The sequence below is a fragment of the Stegastes partitus genome, unplaced genomic scaffold (assembly GCF_000690725.1).
Source record: "Stegastes partitus isolate 25-593 unplaced genomic scaffold, Stegastes_partitus-1.0.2 Scaffold900, whole genome shotgun sequence".
In the NCBI taxonomy this organism is placed as follows: domain Eukaryota; kingdom Metazoa; phylum Chordata; class Actinopteri; family Pomacentridae; genus Stegastes; species Stegastes partitus.
In genome coordinates, this window is record NW_007578631.1 from 109,223 (window position 1) to 126,499 (window position 17,277).

At 39.2% G+C, this 17,277-nt stretch overlaps 1 protein-coding gene across 1 annotated transcript in view; it reads left to right on the forward strand.

Annotated features, from left to right (window-relative positions):
- The window catches only part of cnot3b (CCR4-NOT transcription complex, subunit 3b), a 44,048-nt gene that overhangs the window by 16,434 nt on the left and 10,337 nt on the right, over positions 1 to 17,277 (forward strand). Inside the window, exons 5-14 of the mRNA XM_008293663.1 lie at positions 139 to 228; positions 2,621 to 2,749; positions 4,907 to 5,002; positions 9,272 to 9,400; positions 9,490 to 9,580; positions 11,218 to 11,345; positions 13,296 to 13,352; positions 14,095 to 15,085; positions 16,238 to 16,343; positions 16,501 to 16,648. Of these exons, the coding sequence (XP_008291885.1) occupies positions 139 to 228; positions 2,621 to 2,749; positions 4,907 to 5,002; positions 9,272 to 9,400; positions 9,490 to 9,580; positions 11,218 to 11,345; positions 13,296 to 13,352; positions 14,095 to 15,085; positions 16,238 to 16,343; positions 16,501 to 16,648 (1,965 nt within the window). The remainder of the gene's footprint in view (positions 1 to 138; positions 229 to 2,620; positions 2,750 to 4,906; positions 5,003 to 9,271; positions 9,401 to 9,489; positions 9,581 to 11,217; positions 11,346 to 13,295; positions 13,353 to 14,094; positions 15,086 to 16,237; positions 16,344 to 16,500; positions 16,649 to 17,277) is intronic.

Here is a 17,277-nt window from a genome sequence, read left to right on the forward strand (position 1 = left end):
CATGACCGTTAAAGATGAGTCTCTGCTTGTATCACAGAGTTCACTGATGTATCTGTATCTCATGCTGCTGTCTCTCCCGATCACTCCCTCCCTCCCTCCCTCCCCCGCTCTGTTTCTCCTCTTCTTCTGGTCCCTCAGCGTCTTCGAGACCAGATCAAGACGTGGGTGGCATCCAACGAGATCAAAGACAAAAGGCAGCTAGTAGAGAACCGCAAACTCATAGAAACGGTGAGTAGGAATTGAGGAGAGTGAGGATTGCTGCTCTCCCCATAGGACCCCTGTTTACTCTGGAGGGTTCTGTTTGTTTTGAAGTCTGGAAAAAATACATGGTTTTGGAGTTTCGTAGGAATTTTTCCCAAACACGTTTGGTATTGGAAGATGTAATGACAGGAAACTTTTGCAAGCTAATTTAAGAATTGTTTACCTACAGTTTATAGCAAATATTTAATCCAGTAGTGAATAATTATCAGGGATTTATTAGCTAATAAAACTCAATGTTCTGTTTTGTTTTTTTTTTAATCCCAATATTTGTCTTACATAGGTGTAAAATACAAAACATTTTAACTTAATGATATGAAACTTAATGTCATATTTAATTTATTAATTCTTGTGTCTATATTTTTGTTCCAGTTTCCAGCATAAGAATTGTTTTTAACTGTTTACCAAATACTTGAAAAACAATTCTGTTAGATTTTTCATCATTGCACAAAAAAGACAGAAAGGAAACACACATATACTTGCACCTCATGTCAGCAAACATAGTTAGAAATACCACAAAAAATGTGTTTTTAATCATGTGAAAATTAAGAAAAGGCATGTCTACAGGCTTTTCTCAGGAATATTTATGTCAAAACTCAGCCCTTTTGGAGATGAACCATAATCAAAACGTTTATTCTTCATTTATAAAGAGGCAAATATAGATTCAATCAGTTAATTATGGCAAGTTTTCATAGCTCTTGCAAGGCTCAATATGCTCCAATCTGCTGTTTTTTCATTAAATGACTACATACACAGCCTCCTGATTAATGCTATCACTCAAGTCACAGGAGCTTCTTTTACATCTCAAACTCACCAGAACACACATAAAGCCTTTAAATTATGTCATTAGAATGAGATTATCTCCAAGCGATTGTACTGAGTTACAGTTTCTGAAGCTCAGCTAGAGTGCAAATTCAATTTAACCTAAAGTTCCCTGCTGGTTTTGGTCCAAAGCTTTTCATTTCTTCCATTTTTTTAATTCAGTTTTTATCATCAGGCGATATGTAATGCTTTCATGTAAAGGTGCCGCCTAAAGTGATGAGGCTACAGAGAATTATCGCCTGAATCTGCTTTGCCGAGCTTTCACAAGCTTCAGTTCAGTTTGACTGTCTAGCTGCAACATTACTGATTTGCTTCAGTCTTCCTGCTTTCATAACTGTTTTCAGCACAGCGAGAGATTAGCTGGTAAACATAGTGAAGTATTTTACACATGGAAGAGTTGGATATGTTTGACTTAAAGTTGTTAAATGACTTCTTATAAGTGAATGTGTTCTTGTGTAACTGTGTAAAAAAGCCACTGTTTGCCGATAAGTGGGACATTCTAACATAAATTGTATTTTTATATCAATTCTGTGTTGTTTCCACTCCCCCTAAGTGTCAAACAAAAGAAATTATTGGACTTTTAAATGCTCACACTAACATGAGCAGACACAATCGACAGAGTAGCCTATAAAACCTTGAATCTCACGGGAACAGAAATAGCCAACATTTGTTGCCAAAACGTATTCTTACATTACTTACTGAGATTAAAGAGCTGCACTCAAGAGACTCTCATTATAAATGCTGGAAATCGTGGGAGCTGGTCCGATATCCCAACACCTCCGGTAGCTGCTCCGCCCGTCAGGCCTCAGAGCCACATGAGCCTTTGATGAGGCCACTGAGATGGAGTGAATGCGAGCCACCTGCCTGCACAATGAGGGACGAGAGCGACTCAGCAGAGCTCCCTCTGATCTCCATGAGTGTTTTTTTTTTTTTTTTTTTTTTCTCATCTCCAAGCTGCTCTTCGAGTTTTCCTGTGGTTTTGTCGGTTGAACTGAAATTACAGTCCTGCAGGAAGCGGCAGAAATGCCTCGAAAGGAAAAAAAAAAAGAGCTCATCAGAACCTATTGGGTTTTGACACAGAAATATGTGATCGAGCTGAAGCTGGAGTTTAGAGCCTCGTCGTCAGAGTTAGATGCTGAAATCACTGCTGGTTTTTATACAGGAGAACAGACTGTAACAGACAAGATGTGGTCTTTACAGCATATAATACAAACAGCACAATGAGTCCATGGACTCAGTTACTTCATATGTTTGCTGGGTAACATACACTCTTCAGTTTTGACACTATCACAGAGGTATTAATATAGGTTGTATTGTTCTGGACTGCTTTATAATTACAGGTGGGTTTTTTTTTTGGTTATTTTTTTATATTTAGACTTCTTCATGCATCTAAACGTCGATATTTAGTCGACCTTTTTGACAAAAATGGCCAAAAACTGAACACTTTAAACTCCTTTAAGGTCGAGTTTATGTGCTTTTTTTGTCTGCTTATAGAAAATGTAAGTAATGTTTTTGTCTTTCTATATTCTCCCGCTTGCAGCAAATGGAGCGGTTCAAGATAGTAGAAAGAGAAACCAAGACGAAAGCGTACTCGAAAGAAGGGCTAGGGCTCGCCCAGAAGGTGGACCCGGCACAGAGGGAGAAGGAGGAGGTCGGCACGTGGCTAACTGTAAGTTAAAAAACACTGTCACATATAAATAGTTTTTTTAATGATAGGAACAGTAGCACTTTCTCATATTAGTTTAATCAAATGAATGTTGTAATTATGTGCAGATGAACGATATAAAATTATAACAGACAATGTTTAATAAATATATAGACAATCTAAAACTTATAAAGCCAATTAGTAATACTAAATAAAATGTATAAAGTACTAAAAAGGCTAAAAAGGACTCCAACTTCAAAAATACATTTCTAAAATCTAATTAAATATGAAATATAAAATCCATTAAAGCAGCCAAAAGCCATCGAAAACATGTACGTCTGGAGGTTTATCTGGAAATGTTGAATTATTGTCCTGTCAATGCTGCCAAGTGTCATTAATATGTTTCCACTCTTAGCTTTACATTGTGTAACGCATCGCTTTCAAACGCTGCAGAACTGAGGGTTTAAATTATCAGCTGCTGACTTGAACCTCATGTTTTTAGTTGAACGTTTGTTTTGTGCCACTGCACAGAACAGGCTCTTAGTTTCTGCAAATGTCTCAAGATTTTATTACGACAAATCATCCGGGGGAAACCCTAATTTGAAGTTCATCTTCTCAAAAACAAGAAATTATTTTCCGTCACAGGAAAACTGAAGGAATCAGAGGGGACTTGTCTCATGAGGAAGTTTTCTGCTGGGATTGTCCGTACTTTCTTTAACAAAACCCAGAACTGAAAGTGCAATTACACAAAACCAAAGTGGAGACATTTCAGCTTTTACCAAAAGTGAAACCTCATTAACCAGCTGCAGCTTCTACGGATACACAGCAGCTGTTTGCTGTTACGAGAAGCTGTGACCACAGAGACTAGACTTACTGTATATTTAGCTCTCTGTAAAAAAATATATTGTCATCCTGACAATCGTGTTTTATTGGTGATACTAAACACAGTGGATTTAATTAGTTGAATAATCTATGAGCAAGAAAAATGTAATCAGGTTTGATTTACTGATTATCCATTGACTTTTTGCTGTTTTTTCTCCTGTCATGTTTTTACTCACTGTAGGCTCATTTTACACTGCAATATGAAGTCCTGCACCTCTATGGAAACAGCACAACCATGACTAGAAGTAGAGAGATCTCTTAATGTGTTCTGTACCGTCAGACAATGTTATAATGCAATAAATGATACAGAAAAAAAATGAAGTCAATTTGCTTGATTACTTGCTTTACAAAAATTGGGGGAAAAACCTGCAATCAATGTATACAACATTTTTCCAGGTGCCCACGGGTGTTACCAATACTGGAAGCAATTATTGCTGTATGTGTTACAGATATTTTACTTCTAAGATTTTAATTGGCTCTCTTAGTTTTCTCCTCCTGGCTGTATGTAAACACAGCCTGCAGTTCATCCCAGTTTAACCAAAATTGAATAGACTGTTTTTTGTCACAGCTGAGTCGCTGATGGCTTCATGATTAAAATGAGGAATACAGAATTGATATCCCCCCTCCCCTCCAACAGAATCTAATTTCTAGTTTATCTATAACAAATACGTTAAGACTCTTTTTTTTTTCTTTTTTTTTTTTTTTTTCCAATGAGACATGTAGAATAAAGTGATTTTTTTTCTCTCAAATATCAGCATTTTAGGAATAGATTTTCAACCAGTAGCTAGGGGAAAAAAATCTGCACATTTACTCTGGATCCCTCTGAATGCACTCTACCTACTAATGTTATTAGCCTAAATGAATTCTATTCAGTGTAAAAAAGCTCGTATTTGCAGCATATTCAGTACTTTTACCCTGGTTATTTTATAGTGAAATGATCACAACCAATATGAGAGCATATTAAGCAACCAATTGATGAGTAGAGAACTACAGTGTTGGATATAAAACAACTTCCATAAAGGCTTCTTAAATAGATTTTGCTTTTGTAGTTAAGGTTTAATTGTAGCTGGGTTATCACTTGTCTTAATGTCATTTGTTTCTCCCCTATACCCAGTCTTGACATTGTCGTCGCTAACAGAGATTTTCAGTTTACTGTCACCTAAGAGAAAAGAAATCAATAAATCTTTGTTTCAGACCAACTTAAAACACCAATACCCACCCCAATCATTTAGTTATTGAGGCTTGTCACTCTTCAATCATGCTATTAACTTTTTCTGAACTTTCTTTCTCTTTCTCCAGAATACGATAGACACATTGAACATGCAGGTGGACCAGTTTGAGAGCGAAGTGGAGTCTCTGTCAGTCCAGACGAGAAAAAAGAAAGGAGACAAGGAGGTCAGTCTGCTCTCATCTCTGATTCATTCATTACTTTCCTCTGTACTCGTCTCTGCCGAGTTTCTCTTCTCTTTCACATTTTCCCTCCTCTGTTTACAGCTGACACAGATGGGTCAGTCAGCCCTGCAGCCCTCCTTTCTCCTCTTTTATCTCCCTCTCTCCTCTCTGGTACAGAGGTCAGATAGTGTGTCCTCCATTCATCTTCTGTCTCTGCCCTGACAAGGATAACCTTGCTGACCACTGCTCTCTCACTTTCCTTTTAAAGTCCTCTCCAGGGACCTCATTTATAGAGAGATCACACCGTGCAGTCATTTCAAAGACCATGAGAACTTGCAGGTCCTGCGCTTGGCATTCACACTTCACACTAAGAGTGTCAGAAAAATAACTATTTTGTTATGTCACACAAAATATGTGCAGTTTGGCGCCAATATGGCTTTCTCTGAGTCTGGCTCATATTTGGCTCTGAGCATGAATTTTGCACAAAGGACATTTTACAAATGAGACCCAGGGGGGTTTATTTTTGACTGTTGCTTGTGCATTTACCGTAGCTGGCCAAAAGCGTAGGAATCGCCTCTCTCAGCGGAGATCTTCAGAGAAATGTTGCAGTGATATGAGTTTCTAGTCTCCAGCTTCTTAGAAGCTCATAAGTGACCAAATGTCAAAGGCAAACAACAACAAAAACAATTAAAAACAAAACAATCTGTTTCATCAAAACAAAAAGTGTTGCCTGCTGCACCAGCTTTTAATTTCCAATTAACAGAAACAGTTGAGTCTTTTGTTTCCTGTTGAGGGTGTAGTGAGGAAGATAAAAATGAACACATGTGCATACAGTGATGATAATAAAGGTGCTGCACAACTACAAATTGGAACCCTCTCTTGTTTAGCTTCTGCCCTGTAAATCAAACAGCCTCTCAGTGGATATCTGTTCGCATTTAATTTGAAGTAACACGAAACAAACCGCAAAACAGCCCATTTAAAAACTAGCCTCCATCTTTGTTCCCTCTACATTCTGTGTTTTGTAAATGCAGCACCGACACCTCGTATGCATGTCAGCATTAATTACCAGTATTTTGGCGTCATGCATGCGCACAGCAGGCACAAACTACAGCAACTCTACACAAAGAGGAAGCATCCACAGTAAATATTTCTTACTGTTCTCTTCTTTTTTTTGCTTGGATGAAAGCAGCTCCTAGCTAAAACATTAAAATGTTGGGTTTTTTTTTTCCTTCGGCTGTTTTTAGTTCATAATTTAAAAGAAAAGTCGGGTGATGTCAGTATCTTTTTACTGTCGAGTATTCAAAGCCAGCGCGTATTCTCTGATGTATTTTATCCCTCCATTGTTTAATTAAAAACACATCAGTGTTGCACTCCTGCACTTGATGACATGTTCCTGCATTGTTTTGAACTGCTGCCCCAAATACTAACTAGAGTACCAAATGTGTGTTAATCTGCAACTGAAAATATTCACTAGCAAATGCAGTATTCGCCTCCAGTTTGAGTACTTTTACATATGAGTGTTTTTAATCTTTTTGTGGGATTTCAATAAGAATAAAGAATATTTCCCGCTTCAAAGTAACATGTAACAAGCATGATCAGAATTCTTTCCTCTTAATTTTACTTGATACTGCAGTATTTTAACAAAAGTTAACCACCTGAGCATTCACTATTCAGTTCATACAATAAATCCTACACAATAACTTAACATGCATCATGATACATTTGGCTGCTAACATAGTTTTCCAGCCCTCAGAATATGAGCAAAAGAGTTAAAGTTTAGATGCAGTTCAAAAGCTTCTGACCAGAGTAGGGGAAAAAAGGCAAAGCTGTACATGAACATATTTTTTAAATGAGGGGTGGGTCAGGGGAGGTATTTCCTGCGTTCGAGGGGAGTTACTGGACTCCAGCTACCTCTCAGGACACACTGACACAGTGCTTTTATTTATTTGCTCAGTTTCTGATTTGTTTACTTTTCAAAACACCGTTGGTTAATAGTGTGCCGTGGGAATCAGTGAGTTAATGGCTCAGTAGCTTAGCGCTTGACGAAAAGCATTGAAACTGTAAAAACAAGTGTGTGTTTAGTTGCCAGAAGTGTTTTGGTGTACGAGTTTAAGTGTTTGACAGGATTTTAAGGTGTTTGGGGTTTTTTTTTTTTTGCTGCTGTCACATTTTTTCCTCACTGTGGGCTGCATTATGAAGACAGCACACTCATGGCTAGAAGTAATGAGAAGTCAAAATAGCTTCTATGCAGTATTCCTCAGCTATTATTTGCCATAAATCTTAAAATTAAAAAAAAAAAAAGAAGAAGTTGGAGCACTTTGCCATTTTACAAAAGTTGCAGAAAAGCTGGAATCAATATGTCCAACATATTACATAGTCAGGATATTTACAATTTTATTCTGTTTCTGTACTTGTCATCTAACTGCTTTGTGAAAACACAGCTGGCAGTTCAGCTGAAAACGATATTAGGCATAGTTTTGGTTAGTTTTCCCGACAAAACGTCACACTTGAGCTGTTCGAGGACCATTGAAAGGTTTCTGGCTCTGATAAATGGTGTCACTTAGATTTTTTTTTGTCTTTTTTAAAGACAGTGTGACAGCAGAGTCAATAATGGCCTCACAGTTGTGCCGAGGAATGCAGACTCTTTTGGGGTTTTTTCAGAATCTAGCGCAAATATTTTGTTTTTGGCAAAATGTTAATGAGATGTAGAATAGAGTGATTTTGATGAAATAGCATGATTTTAAGATGAGCTTTGGCTTAGTTTTCTAAATGGAACACCACTTTACAGATGAGTCGCTCAGGGACTGTCAGATGTCTGTGTTTACAGTTATTAACTGATAAATAGTTTTATTTTGTTTTGTATATTTTTTTCATAATGTAATTTTATTCAGCATGTAGACTTTTCATTTTATTTAACACACTTTAAAGAACTGAAGCTTATTTTGTCGAGTCAGTCTGCACTTAGCAGCACTGAGACTTGTTCACGTTCTTGACATGTGCTGGTGCAGCATTAATATATATATGTACTTCAATGAAACACATTAATATGTTCCACTCCGCTGCCTCCACTTACGCAGTCCAGCAGCTGAACAACACAATGTATATCTGCAAGTGTTCCGCCTGTGTGCTTTTATAATCACATCAGTTCAACCAGCGATCCACAGAGTGACATATGCGCTCTTTTCTTACGTCTATAACCAACACAACCGTCTGAATATGTTTAGCTTTGTCTGCAGCACCTTTGGGCAATGAAAAACACAATAAATGACATGAAATGTCCAGGAGCATCAGAATATGTATGAACTGGCTGTGGAGGAGTGCAGAAATTAAATATTGAAATCAGAAGTGGTGCAGTGCCTCGGCTTTATAATGCATTAAGTCCATAAGTGCACATGTAGCTCTCGTGCTGTTATACCTCTCTTATGTTTCCTCCCTTCTGTATGCTTTTTCATTTTGCTTGTAAAAATTTCAACATGCTGTTTCTTCTTTCAAATGCTTGTTTTTCTTTCTCGGGGTAGTTTTGTTCCTGCTATTACAATGAATAATTAATTTAAATTTGTGTTTTGCATAGGAATGAGGTGGTGCAAATCCCAACATGCTAAATATGGACATTTTTATACCGAAGATCTTATCAAATATCCAGGTTGTGCCAAAAAAGGAATTTTGTGGAAATAGATGTAATGTAGGGCTGCAAGGTGGTGCAGTTGGTTAGCACTGTTGCCTCGCAGCAAGAAGGTTGCCGGTTCGCGTCTTTCTGCGTGGAGTCTCCATGTTCTTCCCGTGCAGCGTGGGTTCTCTCCGGGTTCTCCGGCTTCCTCCCACAAAGTCCAAAAACATGTTGAGGTTAATTGGTGATTCCAAATTGTCCGTAGGTGTGAATGTGAGTGTGCTTGGTTGTCTGTCTCTAAGTGTAGCCCTGTGATAGACTGGTGACCTGTCCAGGGTGTCCCCTGCCTTCACCCTAAGTCAGCTGGGATAGACTCCAGCCCCCCATGACCCTAGTGAGGATTAAGCGGTGTATAGATAATGGATTGATGGATAGATGTAATGTAATTTACTTGTAGCTACTTATATCCTTAAGGAGCCATTGACACTTGAGTTTCGGTTTCAGTTGTGGGTTTGTTGCTCCTCCCCCTCATTATGCGAGTCGTTAGTACTCTCCCTGCCACAATGGGGTTCGTTAGGGTCTTTTCTGGCTAGGTGTGAATGTGGTTATGTTTAAATTCTGAGGTTAAAACTAAAAGGTCTCTGTCCACATCTTTCCCTCTACAGAAGCAGGACCGTATCGAAGAGCTCAAGAAGTTCATTGAGAAGCATCGGTACCACATCCGGATGCTGGAGACGATACTGAGGATGCTGGACAACGACTCGGTGCAGGTGGAAGCCATCAGGAAAATCAAGGTTTGTTTATATGTCTGAGTAAAGGTGATCATCATTTTCTGTCCTTTCCTGGTTTTAGATTTTTCTAAACTTATTCTCTGTTTCCAAAGGATGACGTGGAGTACTATCTAGACTCGTCGCAGGATCCAGACTTTGAGGAGAATGAGTTCCTGTACGACGACCTGGATCTGGAGGACATTCGTAAGTAGAGAAGGAGCTGAGGATCATCCGCTCTGAATTTGCATCATTTATTTATTTGTTTGCACCACAAAAATTAGAAATGTAAAATGTAGACACAAGAAGCCAAGAACTGATGTTTTGTGTGGCTCCCCTTGAGGAGAAAACATGACAAACTTGGCCTAGCAAGACTGTTGTAGATGCAAAATCTTGACAAAAGTACACAAACTGTTGGCAGTTAGGCCTTTGTTATCCCATTTACAAAGCCTCAGAAAGTTGTGCTTAATAAGATTTTCCTCAAGCAGCACTCAAAGACTAACGGAGATTATGAAGCCATCAAAATCTTTGTTTTTACTCTCGTTTGAGGTGGCTCTTGACTTTTTCCTCAAAAGAGTTAATGAACTTCATGAGAGACAAAAACACCTTTTCTGACTTCTATCGCAGCGAACGTTTACCTCACATTCAACCCATGAGAGATCAGCTGTTTCTTGTTTCCAGACAGCATCAAACATGGCTGACACCAACTTGACATGAAGGAATAATTACAACTTTAGCAACTAAAAACAATTCCGAGGGACCTCTTTCCCTTTTCCTCTTGTTGATAGAAAAAGTTCTGTTTGTTTCTTGTCATTCTTTGAGATCTTTTAGCGGTTGGCAAACAGCTGGGGTGCGTTTTTTTCTTTGTACTCTTCAGTACATATTACAACTGTCCCTACAAAGTCTGTAGTGTTTCGTGCAGTATGCATAAATGAGCTGTTATCTGTCTGTGTGCTCTCAGCGGCTCAAGCTTGTTTAGACTCGTGCAGGACAAAGCGACGTATGGGATGTAACTGCACAGAGGATTTTTGAATCAGAATGGCCAGGAAAACATGCTGACTCGCATACTGCAAAATGCGACATCCTAGGACATCCTGGTATTTTTGGCATATTACATTTGATATACAATGTATGATAATGTAAGATAAACTTTATTGATCCCTCACCAGGGACACTGAGATGTCACACCAGCTAGATACAAATGAGCGTAATAAGAAACAACACAATAAATACTAGTACAATAGGGTTCAAAATAATGATGTGATAAGGACTTTATGCACCTTTCACATTGTGGATGTACTAAATCTTTGTCTGGCATACTACGTAGTAGGGAAGTATAATCTTGGAACATACCCCTTAATTTTCTTTTCATCTTCCTCTACTGTGTTTATTACAGCGATGTGTAACGTAGCCGACAGCGCCACCTTCAGATGACACTACGCAGCTGAGTTTATTCGCTCAAACGCAGTAAATGGGAACAAATCCACTTTTGTTTGTTTTTTTTAAATTTCTATTTGTTGCAGCACAGAAACATTTCTACAGTGGGCAAGTGTAGCTTTCACAAAGGGGAACATCACTGCTGATGACGTTTTGGATTTTAATACCAGTGGGCAAGTTTATGTTAATCCACAGACATCCGTGACTTCTTCACATTCATTTTTTGGTCTCTGAATAAAGTGCAGAATATGACTTGGGACTAACTTTGGATTTTTCTGACTTCAACTAAATGGCCCCACAGATTTAAACTTTAGTTTTAAGTAAACCAAAGTACCGTGAAGCCCCTTAAAATCGATACCAGTTCACAGCTGTCGGTGAACTCTTCTGCCTGTGTCTGTTCCCTCCAGCTCATCTCGCCACCTCCCCGCCGGGTCACTCGCACTTGGAGGACGAGATCTTCCAGCACTCCAGCAGCACACCCACCTCCACCACCTCATCCTCGCCCATCCCCCCGTCGCCTGCAACTTGCACTACAGTGAGAAAACTACTTCAAACTTTTCCTCCTCAGAGTTTCAGCTCGCTACTGGCATTGAAAAAAACATCAACATTTGTGCAGCTTTGTGTTTGTCTGTGGAAGCCGTGCAATGATTACAAACGAAAAATTTATTTCATGTCATTTCAGAAAAGATTAGGAGTAATTTGGGCCTTACTGTTCGCTCACCATTGTTGCAGCTTTTCTGCATCTCATTTGCATTCAGTTTCCACTTGCTCTTTTTACTCTCTCTAATGATTTGACATGTAAAAATGCCTTTAATAATTTGATGAAAAACCTTCACTTGACCCACGGCTTTTGTGCCAAAAATCATCAGTCGGATGTGTCATTGCCTCTGTGTTGACCTTTGAATTTGTCGCTAATGGTTGCAGGGATTTAATATTGGCAATCAAAGGAAATTAAGTCAATTGTTACACTCATCTTGAATCAAGTCGGGTCAATATCTCAAATGTAAATGTAAGATAATTGCCTTTGTATCCGCTATCGTAGTGCCCTGCCATCTGCTCTTATTGTTCTTCGGTATTGCCTTTATATCATCGGTTCTTCCTATCCACCCACATACAGTATGTAGTGAGAATAGTTATTATAAGTCTGATGTGTCTGAATAGAAGGCGTGGTATTGTTCAGTGCTGCTGATGAGAAGCTGCACTTTGAAAGGGAATGTAAAGGCATGGGGTGTACAGTGTGCCACAATGATTCCTGGAAAATGTGAAGTTGTGTCAGCGGAGTTTTACTTTTAATCGTCCAAGGAAGGTTCCGGAGAATTGTTGCGAGTTTGGAGACTTTAAAACTGAAAAAAAAAAAAACAGTTAGGTTTCATTTCCTAAATATGCTGATGTTGATTGTAATCTTCAAATAAATCACAGTGTTATTGTTCTGCAGGATGGAAAATGATTATTTGCTCAGCCAAACACAAGTAGCACAAGTAGATCAATAAATAAAACAAGACTCTGGACCTGGACGATAAAACAGTACTGATATATACAGGCAATAGTCTTACTTGCATCAGATATGAACTGCTATGAAAAAACATTACTTGCCTGTATCCTTCCTTTATATATGTGTGTATATATATATATATGCTATATATCCTCATGTAAGATAAGATTAGCCTGTGAAAATCCCACAGTGGCAAAACAGCAATGTTACAGCAACAAATAGGGATAGTGCAAAAATGTAGCAGCATCAGTTCAAAGAATAAAAGTAAAAAAATTAAATATACATAACTACTGTTGATATTGTATAGATTCTTCTATATGTAGAAATATAGGTATTGCACAGATTATACTTGATGTTGACAGTTGCACAGATGTTGTCCAGGAATTTTGTGTATGTCGAAAAATACAGATGTTGCTCAGACTCTCCTGTAAGTGGGAAAAAAAAGAGTGAAATATGTCTTATGAAGCAGGTATCATTGTGATAAAATGTATTTGTCTGTTTTTTTATTGTTGTGTTAACATTAAAATTATTACCCGTATACCTTGATAAATAGGCTAAATTAAAAAAAAAAAAACTCTCTTGGACTTTATGTCAAAACTGGTCATTAGAAAATGTGAATAATTATCAATATATCGACTGTAGTAAAATGTTTTATCGTGATACAGTTTTCAGCTTTATCACCTAGCTCTACAACACACCTTAGAAATAAAACACACATGCAAGTATAAAGTAATCTAAAATTATGTGGAGAAATTCAGAGCTTTAAAGCAAAAGAAAAAAAGCTATGAACTTTACCAGAGTGCTAAAGAAATCTTCATCACAACCTCTCCTCATGCAAACTTTCCATCTGCAGTGAGCAGCTTTTCTGTAGATGGAGAAGCTGGTTTTGTTTTTTAATAGTTTTACACCCACAAGTTTGTGGTGCGGCTTTTAAGCATGACAACGGTGAATACTGCGTTTCTCTGTGGCCTTAATGTTGTGTGTGTTTTTCAGGAGAACTCAGAAGATGACAAGAAGAGGGGACGTTCAACAGACAGTGAAGTTAGTCAGGTTAGTCCAAAGACACTGACGTTTCCTGTTTTGTCTGTCTGTGTTAAATTCAGAACCATGTGTGCAGTATTACTAACAGCTTCAGGAATTAGTTTATTGACTCGTCAACTGGTAGCCACAAGTCTGATAATTCTGTTCGTCTATAACAAAAGAAATGCCCTGAGAAATGACTTTTGTTGCTTTTTTTTTAGTTTTATATGAACGCAAATTAGTTATTTTCAGACTCTGGAGCATTCACAAGCTATTTGGAGCCTCACTATTTTCTGACATTTGAGAGAACAATTGAATATTCAGGCACAAAAATCTTTCATAGATTAATTAACAATGAAAGCAATTGTCTCAGTCTATTGCTAATGTGAATGCCCTAACATCCTGCGCTTCCAAATTCGATTATCCTAAATTAGCAATGTCATGCTGTTGCATGCTTTGTATTTTATGCATAACACCTTGTTTATAACATGTTCTGTGCTGATCCCACGTAGAATCTATGACTTTTATTTTCTTCTTTTCTTTGTGTAGTGATCGAAAAGCCCCCCAAAATCTAACCACATTAATGAGTGAAACTCGTAGTGCGCTGATGAAGCTCTGGTTTTGTTTTGCTCATTATTACGTTCAGCTCTGAGGACTCAGTGTTGAACATGCGCTATATTGAACACTAAACAATATTCTGTCTCTTTTCCCTTGTGCACTGTGCATGTTTTCATTTATTAAATTTGTTGCTGTCCTCTTGTGTCTTTTCCAGTCGCCTGTGAAGAATGGAAACCCCTCGTCCTCGTTATCCTCTTCTTCCTCCTCCTCCTCCTCCTCCTCCTCCTCCTCCTCTTCTTCCTCTGTCTCGGGACTAACCTCATCCTCACTGGTCTCTATGGCGACCATCGCTGGGGGAGGAAGCAGCGGCTCTGGGGGCAACAGTCATCACGGCAACTTGGGGGGTCTCCACTCCAACACTTCCGCTGGCAGCTACAGCAACGCCACCCAGCAGCAGCCACATCTGTCAGCACAGCAACAGCAGGCCAAAAACTCAGTGAGCTCCTCCTCCTCGGCGCCGATCTCCAACCCCAGCACCTCCACCAACAGCCACCCCACCTCCTCGGCCTCCTCTCCACCCAACGCCAGCACACAGGGGCTCTTCACTTCAAACTCCCAGCCCCAGGGTCTCCCGGGGCCCACGTCGACCTCCAACAGCCTTGGCCTCAGCCTGGGCCTCTCTCTGGGGAAAAGCGGCATGTCCGGCTCCATCACCACCAGCCCGATGTCCGCTGGCCTTGGCCTGTCAGGGATGCCGGCATCCCTGAGCACCATGGCGGGCCTTTTGTCCAGCTCCACCCCGGCACCCTACGCTCAGGCGGCAGCCTCAGGCGCGGTCGGCTCCGGCCTACCGGTCTCTCTCGGAGGCGTCAGCACCACCACGACCAACAGCACGTTGGGCTCCATCGGCAGTGGCAGCATCACAGTCGGCGGGCCGACGTCCTCAACAGGAGGCCTGCTTGGCTCGGCGCCAGGGATGGGCAGCGTCGGGTCTGGGATTCTGGGTTTGGGCTCTGGTCAGTCAGGGCTGCAGGGGTCTTCCCTGGTGTCACAGAGCCCAGTAGGAAGTTTAGCTCCGGGTAGCGGAGTAGGAGTTATCGGGAGCAACAGCGGCAGCACGGGATCAGCAGGGAGCGGAGTCGTGGGAGGAACCTCATCGCTCTCTGTCCGACCGCCGAGCCGACAGAAGCAGAATGGTAGCACTAGTGAGTATCTGATGTATGCACAAGCAGCAGCAACCAGTTATTGATCTGTGAAGGAACTTATGCAGAAGAAAAAAAAACACTGTAAATGTCCTTTTAGAGCAAGTGCAAAGTGCAAAATTCTGAAATGAAAACCCAGAATCTGCACATTTCACTGACAAATAGTGGCTAAAATCCAGAGACACCACACCTGACGATGCTCTTTAGGTCTTTAGACAAATGTAAAGTCAAAGATATTCTCTGACAAAAACATTAGTTGCACAACCTTTGATACAAGTTGAAAGGTGCTACTTTGAATCATTATTTTTACAATAAAACTACTGTAGTCATCATTTTGTTTTTTGTTTTTTTCTTAGACCAAACAAAGATTTAAAGGAATTAGGAATGGAAAACATTTTATAAATGCAACAATTAATCAGTTTATGGATCAGTGGTGAAATATTAAGTAATAAATTAGGAGATATATCACAAACAATTTTGATAATTGAATGATCAATTTGAATATTCTTTTTGAGAAAATATTTTGATTTCTTTACTGCTTTTTGACAGTAAACTAAGTATCTGTTGGTTGTAGGCAAAGCAAGACTTTCAGAAGCAGTGTTCAACATTTTTTTTCACAATTTTCTGACATTTATAAATAAAAAAAAACACAACCAATTAATTAATCAAGAAAATAAATAACATAACTGAAAATCAACAGATTAATAGACAATGGAAATACTCATTTGTTGCAGCCCTGCAACGGAAATTGATGATCGAAAGTAATTATTTCCATGTGGTATTACTCGAGACTTGATGTTATAGATTAAACATGAAAAAATATAGAAATTTTAAAGGAATTTATATGATCCCACCCCTAAAAAGAGTATTGTGACACTTGGGTGTAAACAGATCCTTCATTTGTTCTTATGTCTTTATTTATATTTTAAGGGTAACTGTACCCTTACATTCTATTAGAACTTTAACAAATTTACAAAAGATACCTTGCATGTAATTTGCAGGATTATTTCTCATGAGGTAGTTGTGTATCTAAATATTTAATAAGTAATCTAAATAAATTCTCTGGTGTTATTTAGAGAGTTCAGCTAGTTGCAGACTCTGGATCACTTTACATTGATATTTATGTTGGCTGTGTTGGTCTCCTCCACGTTCCAGGTTACAGTGCTGTAGTAGCAGACAGCACAACAGACTCCGCCCTCAACAGTGCCAGCCAATCACAAAGCAGCCAACCCTCATCTTTGACCTCCACAGCCAATCAGCCGTGAGTATGAAGTAGCAGATCATCAAAAACATTAAAAATAGTACACCAGCAGTTTTGTTTGCTTTTTCATTCTTATATTTTTTTGCAATTATAAAAAGCTTTCTATTAGTATACACAGCGCTCTCATCCTCTCTCTCGTGTTCCTCCTCCCTCCCAGTAAGGACACTGGTCCCAGTTTACTGAGCTCTATGAGTTTGTCGTCCAGCTCCCCGTCGCCGGCTTCATACAGCGAGGCCAAACCGGTGAGCGGCGGCAGCCTGCTGAACGGGCCGCTGTCATACTCGCAATCCTCCGACAGCATAAAGGTGAGAATCTGACAACACACTCAGAAACACAGTTTCAGCCTCGTAAATGGGTCTGTTTTAATCTTTGTTTTCCTTTTTTTTTTTGGTTTTGAGATTTAGAAGACAGGATGTTGTTTGCTGTTTATAAAGAGAGCAACTTAATCTCCCAAATCTCGGTGGACTATTAATTTGCTTGCAAACACAGTGAGAACTGCTTTTTGCTTCCCCTTTTAATTAATTCTGCCCACAGTTCAATCCAACGGGGGATGATTACGCTCTCATTACTGCTGTTTGTACATCAAGCAAACAGTTTCAGCTATTGTTAACAAGTTTCAACAAAACTGAAGAGAGTAATGAGAGAAAATCAACATTCAACTGAAAACTACTTTGCACAGCTTCTTTGTCACCTTCACTTGACCTTCCTGAGGTAACATCTGCAGTCACATTTGTACTTCCTTATTACACAGTGATGAAATGCTGGTTAAATCATTCTAAAAAAAATTGCCACGCTGGATTTTACTGCCATCTTCAATCATGTATTTAAGCTTGAGAATAATCTCTTATGATTAAATAACAAGGTGAAACAAAAAAAATCTACAGAACTTTCCTGCAGTGTTTTTACTGAGAGCTGCAGCTGTCTGAAGTTATTT